The 19,457-nt window shown below is 42.8% G+C and overlaps 2 protein-coding genes across 2 annotated transcripts in view; one reads left to right on the forward strand and one right to left on the reverse strand.

The window, feature by feature from the left end:
• The window catches only part of GLTP (glycolipid transfer protein), a 97,884-nt gene extending 96,158 nt beyond the window's left edge, over positions 1-1,726 (forward strand). Inside the window, exon 5 of the mRNA XM_073629660.1 lies at positions 687-1,726. Coding sequence (XP_073485761.1) covers positions 687-869 — 183 coding nt within the window. The 3' untranslated portion in view covers positions 870-1,726. The remainder of the gene's footprint in view (positions 1-686) is intronic.
• Positions 1,727-15,008: 13,282 nt separating this feature from the next.
• LOC141144216 (lysosomal-associated transmembrane protein 5-like) lies at positions 15,009-19,188 on the reverse strand. The gene has a single exon (XM_073629671.1). The coding sequence runs from the start codon at positions 19,117-19,119 to the stop codon at positions 18,394-18,396; it is 726 nt and encodes a 241-aa protein (XP_073485772.1). The 5' UTR covers positions 19,120-19,188; the 3' UTR covers positions 15,009-18,393.
• Between the last annotated feature and the right edge of the window lie 269 nt (positions 19,189-19,457).

Below are 19,457 nucleotides of genomic sequence, written 5' to 3' on the forward strand. Positions count from 1 at the left end.
TCCAGATTTTGTGATGATGGTCTAAACGATCATCTGAAATGGCCATAGTTTCTTCCATAACATGAAAATTATTGATCTCAGATAACCATTCTTTAAGAGAAGGGGTATGTGTAGTTTTCCACGCTCTAGGGATTAGAACTTTTGCTGCATTCAGCAGGTGTCTAGTCAGAGAGCTTTTGTAGTAATGTATGAGTTGTGTAGGGATATTAAGAAGGTAGAAAGCTGAGTCAAGCTCAATATCTGTCCCTGTGATCTTTGTCAATTCCCAAATCTTTTTCCAGAATCCAGAGATCAAAGGGCAATGCCACCAAATATGTAGCATTGATCCTATGTAATTTTTGCATCTCCAGCAGGAGTCTGTGGTTTGAGGATACCATGAATGTGGGTTATCTGGTGTGACATACCATTGATTGAGAATCTTGTATGACGTTTCTTGGAGTTTGGTACTAATTGAACGAACTGGATTTCTTATGTATTATCACATCCCTGTTGGTTACTGATGTGGTTTTATAGTATCCCTATCTTATTTTTAGGTACCCTACTTATCTTGTGCATGAATTACTAATATATATATATATATATATATATATATATATATATATATATATATATACAGACTTCCCTCCTATGCAAATTTTATTTTTATTTTTTAAACTGATAATGGGTTTTGCCTTGCTCTCTTTTAGACTGCACTCCTCGCTGCTCCATATAAAGATGATTTCCTCAAAGCCCTCTCAAAAGGACAAAACGTAAGAGAGGAAGAATGTATAGAGAAGATCCGTCAGTTCCTGGTCAATTTCACCCCCACCATTGACGCAATCTATATCATGTACAACAAGATGGGTGCAGAGTTGGATTACAAAGCCTAGCTGGCTTGCGTAAAGACTCCTACCCTCTTATTGCTTTCAGCTACAGCTCAGGACATGGCCTCTTCTCTGTGAATGTCTCCTGGAAACGTTCACTAAATGCTTGGAAGGTCCATAACCAAAGTTAATTAATGAAAACATGTTTAACAAAGTATATGCAGGGAGTTGGTGCACTATTTTCCATATGTAACATTTTATTATAACCGGTATGCAGGGGACTGCAGACATACTTCTCCTCCCAACCCTTTCATCTATGGTTTTAAGATCATTTTATAACACTAACTTCCTTACACCATCTCCTCCATATGCTACAAATATACTCCAAGTGTTATCTCAAAAGAAAAATGTCTAAAGTTCTACTTGAAAACCTATTACAGCCCAATTAAACTTTTAGTTTAAATCGACTAAAAACAATCCAGGTACATGAAAACTAAGGTATTCAAAATCTTAGTTGGTGTAATGTGTTTTTTTTTTTTTTTTTTTTTAAGAAGGCAGCCTGTACCTCGCCAGCATACTGTAGAGAAGGACACTTGCTCTCTGTGCAAGTAATGGTCTCTCTGCAGAGGTCTGATGCCCCCCCACCCCCCACCCCCCTTTCCACTGTATCAAAATTCTAACTGGTAGGAAGCTTGAGCTATGATGACTGGAGAGCTCTAGTTGTTACCCAGGAGGGGGTGTCAGATCTCTGTAGAAAGACCCCGACTTCCCCACAGAACGCAAGGGTCCTACTGTGCAGCATCTTTGTACACCTTTTTTTGTTTTTATGCAACCGGAATGTAATTAACTACTTTTAACTTAGTTTATGTGGGCTTTAAAGTGAATGTAAACCTGATTCATTAAATTTGACCCAGGCACATGTATCTGTAGTGTTTACTTATCTCTCTCCAATGCCCTGTCTTTCTGCTGCTCCCATTCTTCTGTTATCAGCATGATAACTTCTGACAAGTTCTACAACAACCGAGATAAAACCAGCCTGAAATTTGTGTTGGGGTGGGTGCTATAAGTGGATTAGCAGAGAGCTTGTCTACTCACAGCACAGCTCTGAACATTCCTTCCTTCCTTCCTTTGCCTTTGTGGAGGGAGTGGTGCCTTTCCTCCAATCAGCTGTCACACAGTGTATGCCAAGACTTCACTTCCAGTGCTGAACAGGAAGAAAAAAATCTCTAACACGGTGTGCACTTTCTAAAGAATATAGCAAGCTGAAGACAGCACATATACATGTAAAACTTATGTAGGGAGATTTGTTTCATCTCTGTGTATCATCTGAGGCTGTTCACTTCACTGAGTATATGTTAGGGTGTACATCCACTTTAAAGCCTAACTCCAGGTTTACTTTCACTTTAAATCATTCATTGGATTAAGCTGGCCCAAACAAACTATTTTCCTTTACCAATTGCTGCAGGTATCATCAGCTACATACAGTAAACAGGGCGGAGTTGCGGCAGCAAGTATAGGGATATTCTGTCTGCTGGCTGAATAAAATTGAATGAGGTTGAGCGCTGCTCAGCCAATCCCAGGAAGCTTTGTATTTTATCAATAAATACAAGGCTTCCTTCATTTGACTGAGGAAGAGATTGTGGCATTAGCTGCCAGCCTCTCCCCCAATCAGAGGAAGCCTTGTGTTTTTTTTAATAAAATAAAAGGCTTCTTGGAAATGGTTGAGCCTGGCTCAGTTTTGTTCTGGCAGCAGATGGAAAGTCCCTGTACTGCTGTCAAAACTCAGCGCTGTACACTGAATATAGCTAGAGCTTTAAACAGCGTTGACAGTGCCCGAAGCAGTTTTTAAAGGGAATAATTTGTTTGGGCCAGCCTGGCCCTTATGAACTATTTAATGTGAAAGCAAACCTAGAGTTAGGCTTTCATTTTCATTCTAATGAGTGTTTAATACTTTAACATGGCTTAATTATCCCCACAACAGAATTGTAATTCTAAAGGACAGAAATGTTTTAACATGAGTGTTAACTTACCAACTGATTCAGTAATACAATCCATCATAATAGAACGTTTGGCACGATCCTTGCTGGTGTATTTCAGAGATGGCCCATTTGCCTGCTCTAATTAGCCGTTCTGTGCAGGTATAAAGCCATAATCAAGAAGAAAAGTTAAAGGCTTTGAGCTTCAACCAGTACTTCTGTATTCTTCATACATACTGGTCTAATTGTTAATTTGGCCCTGTATGCTTGTGCATGTAGCATTCTACAATGCAGCCGGTGATATTCCATTTAATTGGTGTGGGTTAAAGTATGCAGTGGCCCATCAGATCACGCAGTACAGTAAAGTCATACTATAGTTGGGTACACTGCATTTTTTTTTTTTTTATTTAGGTTTTTTTTTTTTTTTTTTTTTTTTTTTAAACTGTGCTACTGGAGGATTTGTTAACTGATGGCTATAAAGACGATTCACATAAGTTTTAGGGGAAAAAAAAAACCCCAGGTATGACTGACATTCTATATATTATCGTCTACAGTAATACTCACTCATAGACAGCCAAAGAACTGTCTATTAGTATATTCTCAACTTGGGCATAAAATGTATCCTGAAGGTCTTGTATGTAGATTAATAGAGAAGTGCTTGATCTGCTAAACAAATCTGGCCTAGCGTGATCATGTTTGTATCACATTGCTGATGTCTCACTTGCACAAATCCATTCCGTGCCTGTGTTGAAATCCCAGAGCTAAATGCACTTATCCTCAGGAGATCTGGGAGATCAATACATTGTAAGGCCTCATGTACACTGCTGCTCCTAAACATGACTTTAGGAGCTATTGGTGTTTTTTTTTTTTTTTTGCCAAAGCTCCTGACCCCAACTTAGTAAAAGCCCATGAGTCCATACACACTAAGCTTTTACTAGCGTTTAGGGGCAGTTTAATGTTCCTCTCCTAAATGCAGAAGAATTGCATTCAGGAGAGGCAAAATCCAAAGTCGTGTGTAAACGCACCTAAGCGCTAGCTGTATTTAGCGCTTGGGCATTTATTAATTTCTATGGCCAGTACTATGGCCGATGAAATGAATAAACGTCCAAGCGGTACCGCGTTTACACAAGTTTTTTTCTGCTGCCAGGAGAGTTAACGTCTAGGGGAGTTCCAGTGTACATGTAGCCTAACAGTGCAAATAGATTACACGGAGCCTTTGTGTGTACAGTCTTAAGTGCACTGACGTGAACAAGGCATTCAGTGTGTGTGTGTGTGTGAACTGACACAACGATCTTTGCTCGGCAGGGGCACTCTCAACAGGGAAACCAATGTGGTTGCTTGCACTTTGGCACTAAATATGCCTCTTTTAGGAGAGACCTGTCTCCCTCTGACAAATTGTCTCGTGTCATTCTATTTTAGGAGTTTTTCTTTTTTTGCTTTGATATGTAGCATATGATAAAGGCATGCATGTTGCTTCAGGTGTAGCTAAAAACTGAACCAAAAGAAAGGTGCTTTGAGTTAATAGTCCTTATCCCAGTAATTATTAAAGTGGAAACAAAATCTGCAAATACTCACCTTGCTGGCATCTCCCCAGCTTCTTATATGGGATCTTCAGCTGCCTTGATTGGCTGGTGGCAGATGACCTTCCTGCACATGTGCAGATGAGTTCATTAATTCCAGCACCAAGGTGTCTTGAGACTGTACATTGAGCTGCACATGCAAACAGGAAGGTACATTTTTGTTTTTATTTCAGAAGAAACGTATTCCATCTTTTCTGCAACAACAAAACCGGACGGCTCTTGATTTTTTTTTTTTTTTTGCTCTTGTTCCACTTTAAATCTGGTTGCTATAAGCAAATACTTGTAGCACCAGTTTATATACACATATACTGTACAGTCCCAGCTTGTCTCAGGACCTCATTTTGTTCTGAGTTTTTAATAATGTTTAAAGTTGAACTCCAGTTTTGCTGAAGAAAAAAAAAAGAAATCCCCTGCAGGTCAGTTATGTACATTGCAAGAGTTTTTGCAAATTTTATTTCAGATCTTTACTTGGATTCTATTTTGTAGCTATTGAGACAGGTAATTTCAGTACTATAGCTGGTCTCTAATGGGATGGCTCGTGTATATATATTTGCTAATCTCACATTATTAGTCCCAGCTTGGGCACAGTTGACATTTCTGTCTGTAAATTGAATACTGTCACAAGGGAAAGACTTTTGCAGTCTTTTGGCGGTTACAGGAAGCAATGACGAGCTTCCCACTGAATCAGGAAGGCTTTCAATAACCATGTTGTGTTAATTACGCAACAACTTTTCACAAAACTGGAGTTTCCAACCTATCGTTTTTACAGTTTATTCATTGCTAGGGAATTGCAGAAAATATGTTTTCTTTGCTGTTCATTAATCAAGTCCTAATAATGCATTAAGAACTATAGTTTTTTTTTTTGTTTTGTTTTTTTCTGTGTTCTGTTATTTATATTGTTCAATGTTATCATGCAGTATGTAAAATACATTACCTGAAAACTTCAATCCATGTATGGCTGTCTTGTTAAGCAGGGAGCGGACAAATTTTGATCCACGTATGGGCAGGCTGGTTATACAAAAGTCAATCTATTGATCAACTTGTGTGCAACCAGCCTGTTGGGTTTTTCAGGGCCTGCAACACTGATAATTTTATTTTGATGGGGAGAGGAGAAAGGCGTCCTGCTGTTGGAATACAAAATCACAGTGGGAAGGATTCCACCATCCACAACGAATGTGTGGATGAGGAAATCAGATTTTTGAATAGTGTAACCATAGAGTGCCTTTTTCCTTAAATTGGGTAGTAATAATGTATCACTTGTATGCCTTAGTTTCTTTAGAAAAGGATAGCAAATGATCATGTATTCCAGTGTAAAGTTCTATCAGTGACAGAAGTAGGAGAATATTATTTAACGAAATGAAGTGGTAAATTCTGTACCTCTAGCAACCAATCAGATTCCACTATGTGGCGCTGCTGAGTTTACTAAGTTTGGATAGGTTGCTATGAGGTACTGAACTTTTGTTCCTTACACTGTCTTCTATTGAATTAGCTCATACATATAAGATGACCAATAGCTATTTATCACCTTTGACAATGGATGCGAGCCCTTTTAAAGTGGAGTTCGACCGAAAAAAATAAAAAAAATAAAAGTCAGCAGCTACAAATACTGCAGCTGCTGACTTTTAATAATTCGACACTCGCCTGTCCCAGGGTCCAGTGATGCAGGGGAATGAAGCCCTGCTCATCTCCCCATCCTCTCTGAAGCGCCCGGCTGTGCATGCATGAGCCGCGCTGTGACTGGCCGGGCAATCATCTGGGACCAAGATGATTGTTTCCAAGATGATTGCAGAGAGGTGAACTTTGTTCTGGCGCCGCGGAGCCCCGGGAGGAAGTTGGAGCTGGAACCCTCTAAAAAGGGTTTCCGCACCCCCCCCCCAAAAAAAAAATTACATGCCAAATGTGGTATGTCAGGGGGGGTCACCTTCCCTTAAAGCGGAGTTCCACCCAAAAATGGAACTTCCGCTTTAAGTGAGCTGTGATAGCCAAGGCTAGTAGGTGGGGCTTCTGGACACTGATGACATCATTGGAAGCCCATCTTACTGGCTATGCCTGCTCAGTCACAGTTCTGGGGTTGCCAAATGAGTTCATCCCCAGAGCACAGAGACACATATACATGTGGGTGTTAATGCATATGTGTTTGGCTGCTGTAAAGGTGTTAGAGGCTCTGTACAGTTACGTTTTTGCCTTACTGGGCCCTTTTAAAGTGTACCTGTGTTAATAAAAAAATTGGGGGTCTGTGCATTGGATATTATCTCTTATAGAGGGCTCTGAGTAACCTAGAAATCCAGGGCAACATATACATATGGGGGTCACCTTTTGTGATTATCCACTCTGCCTTACAGCCCCCTTAGCCTTAGTATTGATGCATCGATGTCATAGGGTGCCTCACGAACCAATAGTAAGACAGAAGAGACGTCTAATTGTTTATTAGCTCCCAGGGCACTCCCTAGGAGGTTGGAGCAGACAAACCAGCACCTAGAGGTTTGCTATGCATCTAAAACATTTGATTTCATGCCCTTGGGTTTGCTTTAAAGGTGTCAGACTCTCTACTCTCTTTAGTCCATAGTTGGTGGTGGAAGGTGATAGGGGTACTAGAAATTCTTCTGCCTTATATCTATTATCACAGTCTATAACTAGTGGTGGATTTTGCTATAGAAAAAAAGCTTCAAGCTGAGAAAAAAATATATTGTACATTTCCCTTTTTAAATTAAATATTTTCTGCCTGGATAAAAATCTATCAATACACATAAAAAGCAACAATAAGGAGATAACGCATGGCTACACAAAATGTAATGTTATCCATCCTAACCAAATTTTGGTTTTCAAAACAATGATGAAAGCTGTTAGAATCTGGTTACTACAGGCCACACCTTCACTTCTTCAGGGTCCAGTACAGACTTTAGGTAAGGTTTTTAAAGGTATTGTTCAGACTTTAGCATTACTGAGGTGTTTAGTACTAAACTTTGACCAAAACTGCTTGTTTTTAAATGACTGTGTGTTTATTTAAATAATGAATAAAATTATTGTAATTGTTAATGTGGTCTGTCTTTGATTGGTGTATAATATGATCATATAATACAGCCTGTTATGAAGTAGCAAGTCATACTCGAGTATAAGGTCGAGATTTTCAGCCCTTTTTTAGGCTGAAAGTGCCCCCCTCGACTTATACTCGAGTCACCGCCATCTGCCTACCTGATCAGCGTGTCATGTAGACAAGACGGCGGCCAGCGTGTGATACATACCATTCGGCGGCCATTCACTGTTCAAAAGCCACGCCGCCTCCTCGTCTGTGATAGGCAGAAAACTCAATTTCCCAGCAGTCAGTGTACAGCCTATCATGGACAGTCTCTCATCCTCGTCCGTGGTATGAGGATGAGAGAATGTCCGTGATAGGCTGACCACTGGGAAATGGAGTATTCTGTAGAAGTAGAATGGCTGAATTGTATTATGACACGCTGATCGGTGCAGAGCGGCACATGGAGGCATACACAGGACACAGGTGGGCGACACATGCACATATACACAGGGCACAGGGAGGTATACAGCTGCAGATGGGCATTGTTGACCCTCTTTTTCCACTTACAGTAGCTTCTGCATTTCTCACCCTCGTCTTATACTCGGGTCAATAAGTTTTTCCCATTTTTTTTTGTGGTACATTAGGGCCTCGACTTATACTGGGATCAACCTATACTCGAGTATATACGGTATTTAATAGTGTTAAATCACAAAATTTACCAGTTTTACCCGCCTGTCAGTGGGTAATGTGACCTGAGGTGCACATGGACAAGTCACATTTACGGCCCATTGTGTGCTGCAGCGATGTGACTCCCATGCGTTTATGTAGGAGTGACATGACCGCAGCCCAGCCATTCAAGATGCTGTAGATGCAGAACAAAGACCAGGCAAAGATGACAGAGCTGTGACAGTGCTGTTTGCAGGTAAGTTTGTTGTCCTGTACTAGTATGCACCATATCCTAGCACATTATGACTTGGGCTACTTTCACACTGCGGCCACAGCCGTGTAGGCGGTAATGCGCTGCTTGTTTTAGTGGCGGTTTACCGTCGTTTTAGCAGTACTTTTCTGCCTCTAGCGGGGCGCTTTTTTTTTCCCCATCCCGCAAGCACACCGCCCCAGTGTTACAGCACTCGGGCTGTCATACTGGGGTGGCATGGGAGGCAGTTTTCAGGTGCTATTTTTAGCGCTGAAACGCCTGAAAACTGCCTTCAGTGCGAAAGTAGCCTTAAAGTGGATGTAAACCCAAAATATAATATATTTTTTTTTTTTTATATCATACTGTAGAGTATAAGATTTCTTATCATTTGAGCCCAGTCTTGCCACACAGATTTAATCCATCTATGAGCAATCCCCTTTTATTGTTCAGTGAGATAAATCTTGACAAACCCTCCCCCTTGCTGTGAGTGACAGGTGATTTATATATCTCATGCACTAGCCTAAGACACAGGCATTATTTTTTAATTCTCTCCCACTCCTTTCTTCAGCAGCTCTGCAAGGATTGGCTGTATCACACCTCAGCATGATTTGGCATGCTGAAGTCATGTGGTTACTTTCCTGTCTTTTCACTGGATGTTAGAGATCATAGCAGAAGTTCAGTGTAAGAAATACACAGGAGAAAATGCATATTGACAAGGGGAGTGTAGAGGTGGGCGGGGAGTCTGACATCACGACTCCACCCACCGAGCTCCAGACAACAGACTCACACACAGAATCTGCAGTTTTTCGGGTCTCATAACAGACAGAGGGGAGACATTTGACAGGTAAAGATACATGCAGGAGGCATGTATATCCTTATAGATAACCACTATAGCAGTAGTTTAGAAAGGATGACATTGGGTTTACATCCGCTTTAAGCCTGCCAGGGGACCAGCTAAACAGATGCATTTAATACCATTTTAAGTAGAAAAAAAAAAAAACAGATTTAATTTAAAAAAGTGTCTGTATGCAAGAACTTGCAGCCAGTGATAAGTGCAGTAAGCCTGGACTCAGAAGTTGCATCTTTCACACCCACTTTGCTTTATAAATTTATTGATGCATTACTAAAGCTGATCACATACATTGTCTTAGGTATAGAGATGGTATGCACCATTTTAACCACTTGCCGTCCGCCATATAGCAATATGACGTCGGTAAAGTGGTTGCGATATCCTGACCAGACGTCATATGACGTCGCCAGGATATCACGCCGCTGTGCGCATCACGGTGATCGGTGTGTCAGCCTGACACACCACAACACCGATCTAGGTAAAGAGTCTCTGACAGACTCTTTACCACGTGGTTAGCCGTGTCCAACCACAGTGAAAACAGAAAGAGCCATTGATCGGCTTTTCCTCACTCGCGTCTGTCAGACACAAGTAGAGAAGAGCCGATTGGCTGCTCCATCCGTGCAGCCCCCCCCCAGGATGCCCACCACTAGTCACCACCAGGTATGCCACCCATGGTCACAATGGATGCCAATCAGTACCATCCATTAGTGCCCATCAGTGAAGGAGTAAACTTGCTTATTTACAAGGTTTTGTAACAGAATCAAAAAATGTGTTTAGCAAAAAATAAAAACCCCAGAGGTGATCAAATACCACCAAAAGAAAGCTCTATTTGTGAGAACAAAATGATAAAAACTTAGTTTGGGTACAGTGTTGTATGACCATGTAATTGTTATTCAAAGTGCGACAGTGCTGAAAATTGGTCTGGGCATGAAGGTGTATAAGTGCCCTGTATTGAAGTGGTTAAAGAAGTTCTGAGTCACATCAGGAACTGGTCAGGTGATTACAACATTCACCCAGCTCTTGGCTCATCTTCATCGTGGCAGATGAGCACGAGATGGTTATCGTGATCTGATTTGATTACCTACCTGTAGCCAAAATGAAACGTAGATGATCCTACTTCTCACCTTTCAGAATAGTAATGAGCAAAGTTTTTTTTTTTTTTTTTTTTCCTTCAGCATGCATTACATTTAATAAACTAGTTTTTACTAGGCAGAATTTCATAATTATCTCATGATTTTCCCAATTCCTGAAGCACTGCAGCTGACTTAAAAGGATTTAGATATGGATTAAAAGAAATGTAATCGTCAGCCATTAATGACCGTAGCTTCAAATCCATATCACTTTCTGGCCAGATATCAAAGACCTGCTTCAAACACTTATGCTCTGAGGTAGCTTTCCTTGCTTTGGACCATGTTAACTCTTGCAAAACTATAAAGCAGGCCATAGACAAGTTGAAAACAACAAAAAGCCTTGCTTGTTCGTTTTTCTCATCATGTGTGCCAGCTGTGACATGCAATTTCTGTGCCGCAATCAAAAAGTGCCTGATCCAACATGCTGTTTTTTTTTTTTCTTCTTTAGAAAAACAAAACAAATGAGGGCACAATTGTATGTGCCATTTTTGTTTTTTTGATCTACATAACATTTGTTTTTGACTTTGTAGGCTTAAGCTCTGCAGCTGTAAACGTACCCCAAATTCAGCCATTCACATATTTTAGCAGCTTAGAACTTTGTGCAGTTACAATAGACATGAGAGAAAGTGTTGCTGCCACTGTGGACGACCTTTTGACAATGCTGGCTGCCAAATGGAACCTTTTTTTTTTGCTTTAACCCCTTGCTGCCTGGGACACTTTTGAAAATGTTCATATACATGTTTGTTAGAAAATTATGTAGAAACCGTCCCCCCCCCACCCCACCCCACCATTATACCGTTTCTGAAGGCAAAGGGTCCATGAGAATAAAATGGTGGCTGATGCAATTTGTCATATTTCTGCAGCAATCTATCAAATGCACACACAGTTCACCTTTTGGGAACATGTTCTATCCATTTTTCAGGGTGTAACATATAGCTGCTCAGCTTTCTCTGTGTGACAGCAGTACGGGGAGAAGTTGAAAAGTGTGGCCATGCGGGGCTACTGCCACATCATTCATTCAGAGTTCTATGAATAAATGAACTACAAGTACAGACATCCTTTGTGGCTGTCTGGTTGTAGTTCTCAATGAACAACCACAGTGCTGTCGAGTACTCCGTTAGTCCACTGATGCTTCCTGTCAGTGTGGAACTACCTGGCCCAACAATGTACGGGCAAACTGCTTATCACTGGTGAAATGCTTTACATTACAGGCTCCCAAAAAAAAAAAGCTTTTTTTTACCTGCTAATACAAAATGTGTATTTATTTTATTTCAAAGTGAATTTATCTTTTTTTTTTTTTAAATGATTAAGTGCATGCAAACACAATATAATAATGATGGAAAAAAATATAAAAGATGATGTTGCACTGAGTAAAGGGATACCAAACATGCCAGATCTGGGAGCGATCCTGTGTTAACTCCTTTATACGGAGCAAAGGGAGAGAACACAACCTGCATCTCCTTACAGCCGCTATTTGCACTAAAGTTGGTAATCCAGAACCCTGTGCAGGCCCCCGCCTCCTGTGTACTACCAACTGATGACGTCATTGATCGCTAAGGACATGCTGGGTTTCCCACACAGCTTTCTGGGTTGCTACCTTTAACACCAATAGCAGCTGGGAGGAGATGCAGGCTGTGCTTTCTTCCACCTCTCTGTATACGAGTGTTAACACATGACTGCTCTCACCTCTGACTGTACAGCGTTGGATTACCACCCCCTTTCTCCTCACCACACTGGTCCTGGCAGCAGAAACTGTAGGGGTGGTTTGTGTGTTGCAGTAATCAAACCCTGTAGAGTTGGATCTTTGAGAGCAATACTGTTAACGCCTGTATACAGAGAGGTGGGAGAAAAGTACAGTACAGCACCCATCTCCTCCCAGCTCTCTACTCCTGTCACTACTGCTGTGGTCGTGAGATGAGGTTTGTGCAAGTAGAGGGCATGCTAGGGAGTGTGGAGGGGTTGTGCTAGAAGTAGCAATTTGGGTGAGAAGATTTAAATCTACTGAACGCTGCTGCACACTACATTTTAAGGCTTGTTCACACCAGTAGCAGTGCAGTAATGCATGCGAAATCACAAGTTTTCTGACACCAGAAAAAAAAAAAGCTGCCTCTTACAGACATAAATTTTTAAGGACACCCCCCATGCATCTAGCAAATGCGCATATGGTGGTGCCTGCTAAAGTGCATGGTACTGCAGTACCATGTATTTGGGTGTGGCATCATTTTAACCTCTTGCTGGCCAGCCACCGCAGTATAACTGCGGCAGGCTGGCTCTGCGGCGTGAATTGCCATAGGTGTACATCCGTTCATGCACAAGGTGCTGTGGGCACGCACGCTCCAATTAGCCAGCGGAGGCGAAAGCTTTCCGAAGCGTTGCGGCGCTTCGGAAAATTCTGCCCATTCATTCCAATGGGCAGGGCATTTTGGGAGGGCCAAATACATGGCTCCAACCCACCCCAAAGAGACTGCTTGCAGGACTTTTCTGAATGCTAAAGCGCCTGAAAACCGCCCAAGTGTGAAAGGGGTCTTAGGAGTTCCAGTGTCTTTTTTGCATGTATTAATTCAGTAAATAACAATTTTTTTACTTAAGTGTTTATTACCACCCCTCTACCCAGTCTTCCTAGGCAATAGGGATCAGCGAGTCCTTAAAATTTTTTTTTTTTATCAGTGCATCCCTAGAGTGGGTACCTGTCAAAACCAGGGACCACTTCCCCCTTCTAAAAAGTGCCAGTTGTTAAAGAGGAGGGGGATGCAAACAAGCAGAACTTCACCCAAAAGCAACTTTCAGCAGTGAAGTTACTGTCTATGTAGTACTGGAAATGAAACCGCAAATAAGAATCCCAATCTTAGAAAACTGTCACTAAAACATTTGTCCCCATTCAAAGATTTGACTCTTAACCCCCATTTTCAGTGTCCTGCCTCCACATTCCTGTAAAATAATTTGGTTAGTGAGTCTAAATGTAACTGCATAAGCCAATCGGTACCAGGTATTTGAGCATGCGCTCCATGTTTTGGAAAAGGAAAAAAGTACACTGAGCATAGTGTACAGATTACCAGAAACACGCGCCACCCAGGAAAAAAAAAAAAAAGGCCCAGTGAACATGTGGCATAGGGTCTATCTCAGCACTGAAAAGGTTCCTTTGGCAGGAAAGTCTGCCATAATGTATAAGGCTAGGTTCACACTAGTGCAATGAAATTTTGATCCGATTTTCAGCCTACATTCACAGTGGAGGCAGAGCAGAACCCGCACAACTTTAAACCCTCATTTCATTGCAAGTTCGGGGCCGATTTGACAGACATCTGTCACGCACAGATGTCTATTGAAATTGTCACCAAAAGTAGTGCAGGAACTACTTTTTGGAATCGGTGCAACACCGGCAGTAGGCTCCGATTTGACATGTCAAATCAGCTCGATGTGAATGGGGGCCCAAAGTGATTTTGTAAGGCAGCTGTAATACCACTTGGTGCTTTTTTTTTTTTTTTTTTTTTTTTTTTTTTTTTTAAATGCGTGTTTTCCTACTGCAATTTATCCTTGCTGTCAGCCACCAGGGATGAGTCATTGGTTGTTAAGGAGCTGGCACCCGCAGATTCCCCACTGACAGTAGACCAAAAAATAGCGTGTGGATTAACACCCCCCCCCCAAAAGTAAACAAAGGGGCAGGGACAACCACTGACAGCAGGGAAAAGGCGCTGGTTGCTAGGGTACCGACAGGAGCCTACTTCTAAAAAAAACTTGATTAAAAAACTTGTTTTTGGAACCACGAAAAGCGCACTGCATTGCACCAAAGTAGCACAGGACCCTTCCTTACAGTGGAATCGCAGCTGCCCTGCATTGATGTGAACTGGCACCTTTTCAAGCAATCTTACTTCCAATATGCTGCCACGTGATGGTAATGTTAAATGTGATAAATAATTCATGTCAGGTGCATCAAAACAAAAAAGGTATTCAATGCTGTTTTCTTTCTAAAGCAGCAACAGCCTTAGTAGAAATGCCAGCCACCCCCTTCTCCCTCACAAACAGCTGCTGCTCGGACCCCTTTGTGTATAAAGCAGTGATCTCTTTGCTGAGGTCTGACACCACCTACTGAGCCAAAGCTCAGCAATCAGAAGATTGCAGAGCTTAAAGCAGTTGTATACCCGCAGGAAAGAAAAAAAAAAAACCTGTAAGGCATAATGAGCTAGTATGCAGTGCATACTAGCTCATTATGAAATACTTCCCTTAGAACGAGGTGTTATGAGATACTTACCTTAGAATGAGGGAGCTGACATTTTGCCCTCGGCGTGTCTTCCGGGTTCGTGGCTCCGGCGCTGTTAGTGGCCGGAGCTGCGATGATGCCACTCCTGCACATGCGCAAGAGTTTTCTTCCCGGCAGCACCTTCAGCTGGGCATTCACAGCGCATGCAAAGTGAACATCTCCTAAACTGTACAGGTTTAGGAGATATTCATTTTACCTATAGGTAAGCCTTATTATAGGCTTACCTGTAGGTAAAAAATTTATAAATCGGGTATACAACCGATTTAATAGGCCTGACTCAGTAGGGTGCTTTTTATACCTGCAGAGAGACCACTACTTCCACAATAGCAACAGGTTGTACCAGCTTCAGAAAGAAAAACAAATTAAGACTTTGCACACCTTTTGTTTTGATGCATCTGAAATGTATTATGGATTGGGAGGTCATCCAAGAGCCTAAAAAACAAGAATAAAGTTTAAATTATGCTTCCAAAACCAAACAAATGGAATGTTAAAAGTTGCTTTATTATTTTGAAGTTGTACATACTGCTACCATATTTATAGGAAACATTCTTTGGTGCAAAGCAGGCTTGGACAGCTTTGTGTGCTCAGGCAGCAAGTGAAACTGCCACAGCAGTAGGCAGAGTGAGAAAGGTTATCGTTTAAACAAGGAAAAGGCAAGTTATAATCTCAACACTGATTTAATTAACCATGTCACCATTGATCACTATAGAAAAACACTAAAAACAATCTGATTGCAAGCCAGACAATTCAACAATATCATTAAAACAAAAAAACTGCTTAAAAAATAAAGTGTCAATATTAAACATTAGGCGCTGGTGACTTCCCATGCAGATCTTTAATCCACTTCTGTCACATATCCATGGATGGATTACATGCTGCACCTACGTTTCTATTAAACCCTATACACAGTACTGATCAGGGAAATCTGCTTAAACAAGGCACAAGTTACTAATGTGGAAAAAAAAAAGGGAAAGTGCAGGTAAAGAACAAAGAGGACACCATGAACATAAAAATTAAATTCCTGTACATTAGATATTCCCTGACCACCATTTGCCATCAACTACTTTCGACCTGTCGCGGTCCTTATTTATAAAAAGTGTGTAAAGAAAGACTCATCTCGGACAAAAGGAAGATTCCCTTCTCAGATCCACAAAAAGGAAGAGAATCAGTTCTTACTGGAAAACATATATTGTCCGTGACAATACTTATTTTATAGTGCACATGTGCATGGATAATTTCATTACTCTGTACGATTCAGGCAAACCACTTATGACCTTGTTCACAGCTCAATGTTTTCCTCTATGTTCTCATATCTGAAAACAAATTTAAAAAAAAAGTAGTATGGTGCAAAAACTTGTATGCATGATTCAGCATCATGCCACAATTATGCAACATCTGCAGTTCTAACACAAAATGCGTTCTATATAAAATGGTCATGCCTTTACAGATACACATCTATATATGAGGAGGGCCTTACACAACACTGAGCAAATACTGGACACAGCTCAAACTATCTTGCCCCCTCCACACTCCATCCTTGAAGTGCACAATGTAAAAATCCCTCTCCCCAGGACTGTATAGAGTTAGCAAAAGCAATTGCCTACACACAGCATCTGCTCCAATGATGCTTTATTAGACCACAACCTGCACTAAGGTAACAACCGATAATGTGTTGGTTTACACAACCTTAAGCTACGATTAAAGACAGAGTGCACTGACCTAATCACATAGCCTTGCTCCACAGATGTATTATGGCAAACTGACAGCTGCAGTCTCCACTGTTTACATCCAGCGGTGAAAGGCTCCCTCTACTGGCAGCGGCAACACAATACAACCATATAGAATTCTATTGGGCTGTCTTCCAAGCAGGCAGATGAGGCCCATAGACATCTATACTGCTCAGGCATGGCCAAGAGAGGGAGCCTTTCACTGCTGCTTGTAAACAGAGGCCACAGCCATCAATCTACGTATAAATCTGTTGGGGGGGGGGGGATTATCTGGGTTGGGGTTAAAGGATAAGTTTGCCTTCTATAACATTTTACAGACATATCCAGGGTGTAACATATTACAGATGACAGGGGATCCTTTAAAATAGGTGCAACTTGTTAGAAAGTGCACTTATTCTTTAAAGCTACATAGGCTGAAATATATTAGCAGCTGTTACCTTGTGTGCAGGATACAGTCTTGATGTATACTCTGTCCCGGTAATTGCTTTTGTTACTTAACACTGTTCAGAATGATCTGCACAAGAACAAACTCTGCCGATAACTAGAACAGTCAAGACAATGGTACAAGACTGTCAATTTCCACATTTCAAAAGAATTGCATAGTATTCTGGAAAATCTCTGCCAAAGCAGACTGATTGCTTCAGCGGAGTACAAAATCGGGGAAATGATTGCTCTTTAACAGTCACCTGACTTTAAAGCAGGCAACACACTTTTTTTTTTAAGCCTGTAGGCCAAACCGAAGGGGGGAAAAAAAAAAATAGATTTCTCCGTCCATGCTATACGGTGTGTATGAACGACTCTCCTGCTGCAGAAAAAGTATTTCAAATACCTGAGCAGGGGCTGCACATGATTAGATGCAGCTGCTGCTCAGCTGGAATTTTCCCAGCAGGCTCCTTCAACAACAGTTGATGAAACAACTTCTGTTGACTGAAGTCAGGCCAGCACAGCCACAGGAAACTGCTGAAATATACACAGTGCATAGCGTCACTAGAGATTAGCACCATGTCTAGCATGGCTCACTGCAGGGTCCCAGCAAATGGTCACCTGTAATTCATCATCATAAAACTCCTATTATAAAACAGTTGCGTAAAGTGTGGGTAAAACAGAGGGCAGCACAAACCAGAACAGCTGTAAAAACAGATCTACCATGGCTATGCTAACAGAAGCCATTTCTCCCTTCTACCAACAACTACACAAAGTTGTTTCAGAGGACGGAAGTCACTGAATGGATGGAGATCAGACATCTGCTGGACGAAATGGTGTGACTGAAGTCATAACTGTAGGAGTCCATGTAAAGGAAGTGGCATGTTCCTGGGCACCCCTGCCATGTATGAAGTAGGAAGCCACATCCTTGAGTACAGCTGGCCAGGGGGAGCCTATGTGATCAGGGGCTCCATTGATGAAGCAAGACAGGTCTACAGTACAGTTGATCGAGGGAGCCTATGAGATGAGGGGGCTCCATGTTTTAAATAGGACAGGCTGGAGAGTACAGCTGATCAGGGGTGCCCGTGTGATCAGGGGGCTGCATATATGAAGAGGACAAGTCCTGGTGCAGATCCTGATTAGGGGGCTCCACCTATGATGTAGGACAGGTGCTGATCAGGAGGCTCCATTGTATGGAGGACAGGTTTAGGTCCTGATCAGGGGTGCCTGTGTGAACAGGGGGCTCCACTGATGAAGTAGGACAGGTCCAGCTGATCAGGGGTGCCCATGTGATAAGGGGGCTTCCATGTATGAAAGGAGGACAAGTCCTAAAGTTCTGGTTTAGGTCCTGATCAGGGGTACCCATGTGATGAGGGCGCTTCATTTATAATGTAAGACAGGTCCTAGAGCACAGCTGATTAAGATGGCAGGTCTAAGTCCTGATCAGGGGAGCTCCATTGATGAAGTAGGACAGGTCTTGGAGTACAGCTAACCGGGGTGCCCATGTGATCAGGGGGCTGCATGTATGAACTAGGACGGGTTCTGGTCTAGGCCCTAATCAGGGGGTGCCTGTGCGATGGGGGGCTCCAGGAATGAAGGAGGAAAAGTCCTAGAGTCCTAATCAGGGGTGCCTGTATAATGAGGGGGGGGGGGGCACAGGAGTTCCATGGTGTCCTATTAGAATCAGACATGTGCCTGCTGGGTGAAGGGAGCCCTCCTAACACCCGGATCCAGATGGGCCCCTTATGAGCTCTTTCTCGGGCTCGGCTGGCACGGCCTGGCTGTAGGGGGGCGGTGGGCTGTCCTTGGCAGGCATGTTGATGGCCTCTTCGTAGGAAGGAAGGAGCAGAGGGTTCTTCTCCTGGCCGGTGGGCACTACGATCAGAGCCAGACCGTCGGGCTCCCCTGGCGGAATGCTGACCCTGGTGAGCAGGTATCGGTAGTAGGTGAGCACACAGCGGATCAGGTAGATCTTCAGCAGGAGGAGCAGCAGAGACAGGGCGATGAAAAGCACCGATCCCCCGGCCACCGCCGATTTGTCCTGCTCGTCCAGGCCGGGTAGGTAGGGCCTAGTGCTGACCATACGGAGCTCGGAGGGGAAGCGCACGAAGAGGCCGCAGAAGAGCAGCAGGGAGCCCAGGAAGTCAATGATCTGGAAGGCCAGGAAGGGCAGCAGGAGGCCGGGGCGGCGGCGGAGGACCCCGAACAACAGACACAGGCTGAGGAAGAGGAGTACGAAGGCCAGAGAGTACATCACAGCCACCGGGCCTGGCGAGCTCAGAGGACCGGGACACACCCCGCCGCATTTCACCACCGCCACCGTCTGCCATACCAGAGACTGCAGGCTCAGGAACACGTAATACACCGCCACCCCCAGCACTACCGAGCGGATACTGAAATAACCGCAACACCGCGGCGGCTCCTGGGTCCCCATCACCATCATTACTCTCCGCTTCTCTCACTGCCCGACTCTGCTTTCCGGGATGTTCTGAGGGGGAACCGGAAGTGGGAGTGCTTATGAGTTAGAGCGGCGCCCCGCCCATACAGGAAGGACGTCACACGGGACTTTCCTCCCTTTCCCAGGAAGTCACAAAATAATGCTTGTTTCATGGTTACAAGTTTATGGACAGAATCCTGGTGCGGTGATAAAGTGTCAAGAAAAACTGTCCTCCTGCAAGTTAACCACTTCTAGACCAGGCCTTTTCTGCCACTTTTTGTTCACATTAATTTTTGTGCTAGAAAATTACTTAGAACCCCCAATATATATATATATATATATAT

Source organism: Aquarana catesbeiana, linkage group LG01 (assembly GCF_042186555.1).
Source record: "Aquarana catesbeiana isolate 2022-GZ linkage group LG01, ASM4218655v1, whole genome shotgun sequence".
In the NCBI taxonomy this organism is placed as follows: domain Eukaryota; kingdom Metazoa; phylum Chordata; class Amphibia; order Anura; family Ranidae; genus Aquarana; species Aquarana catesbeiana.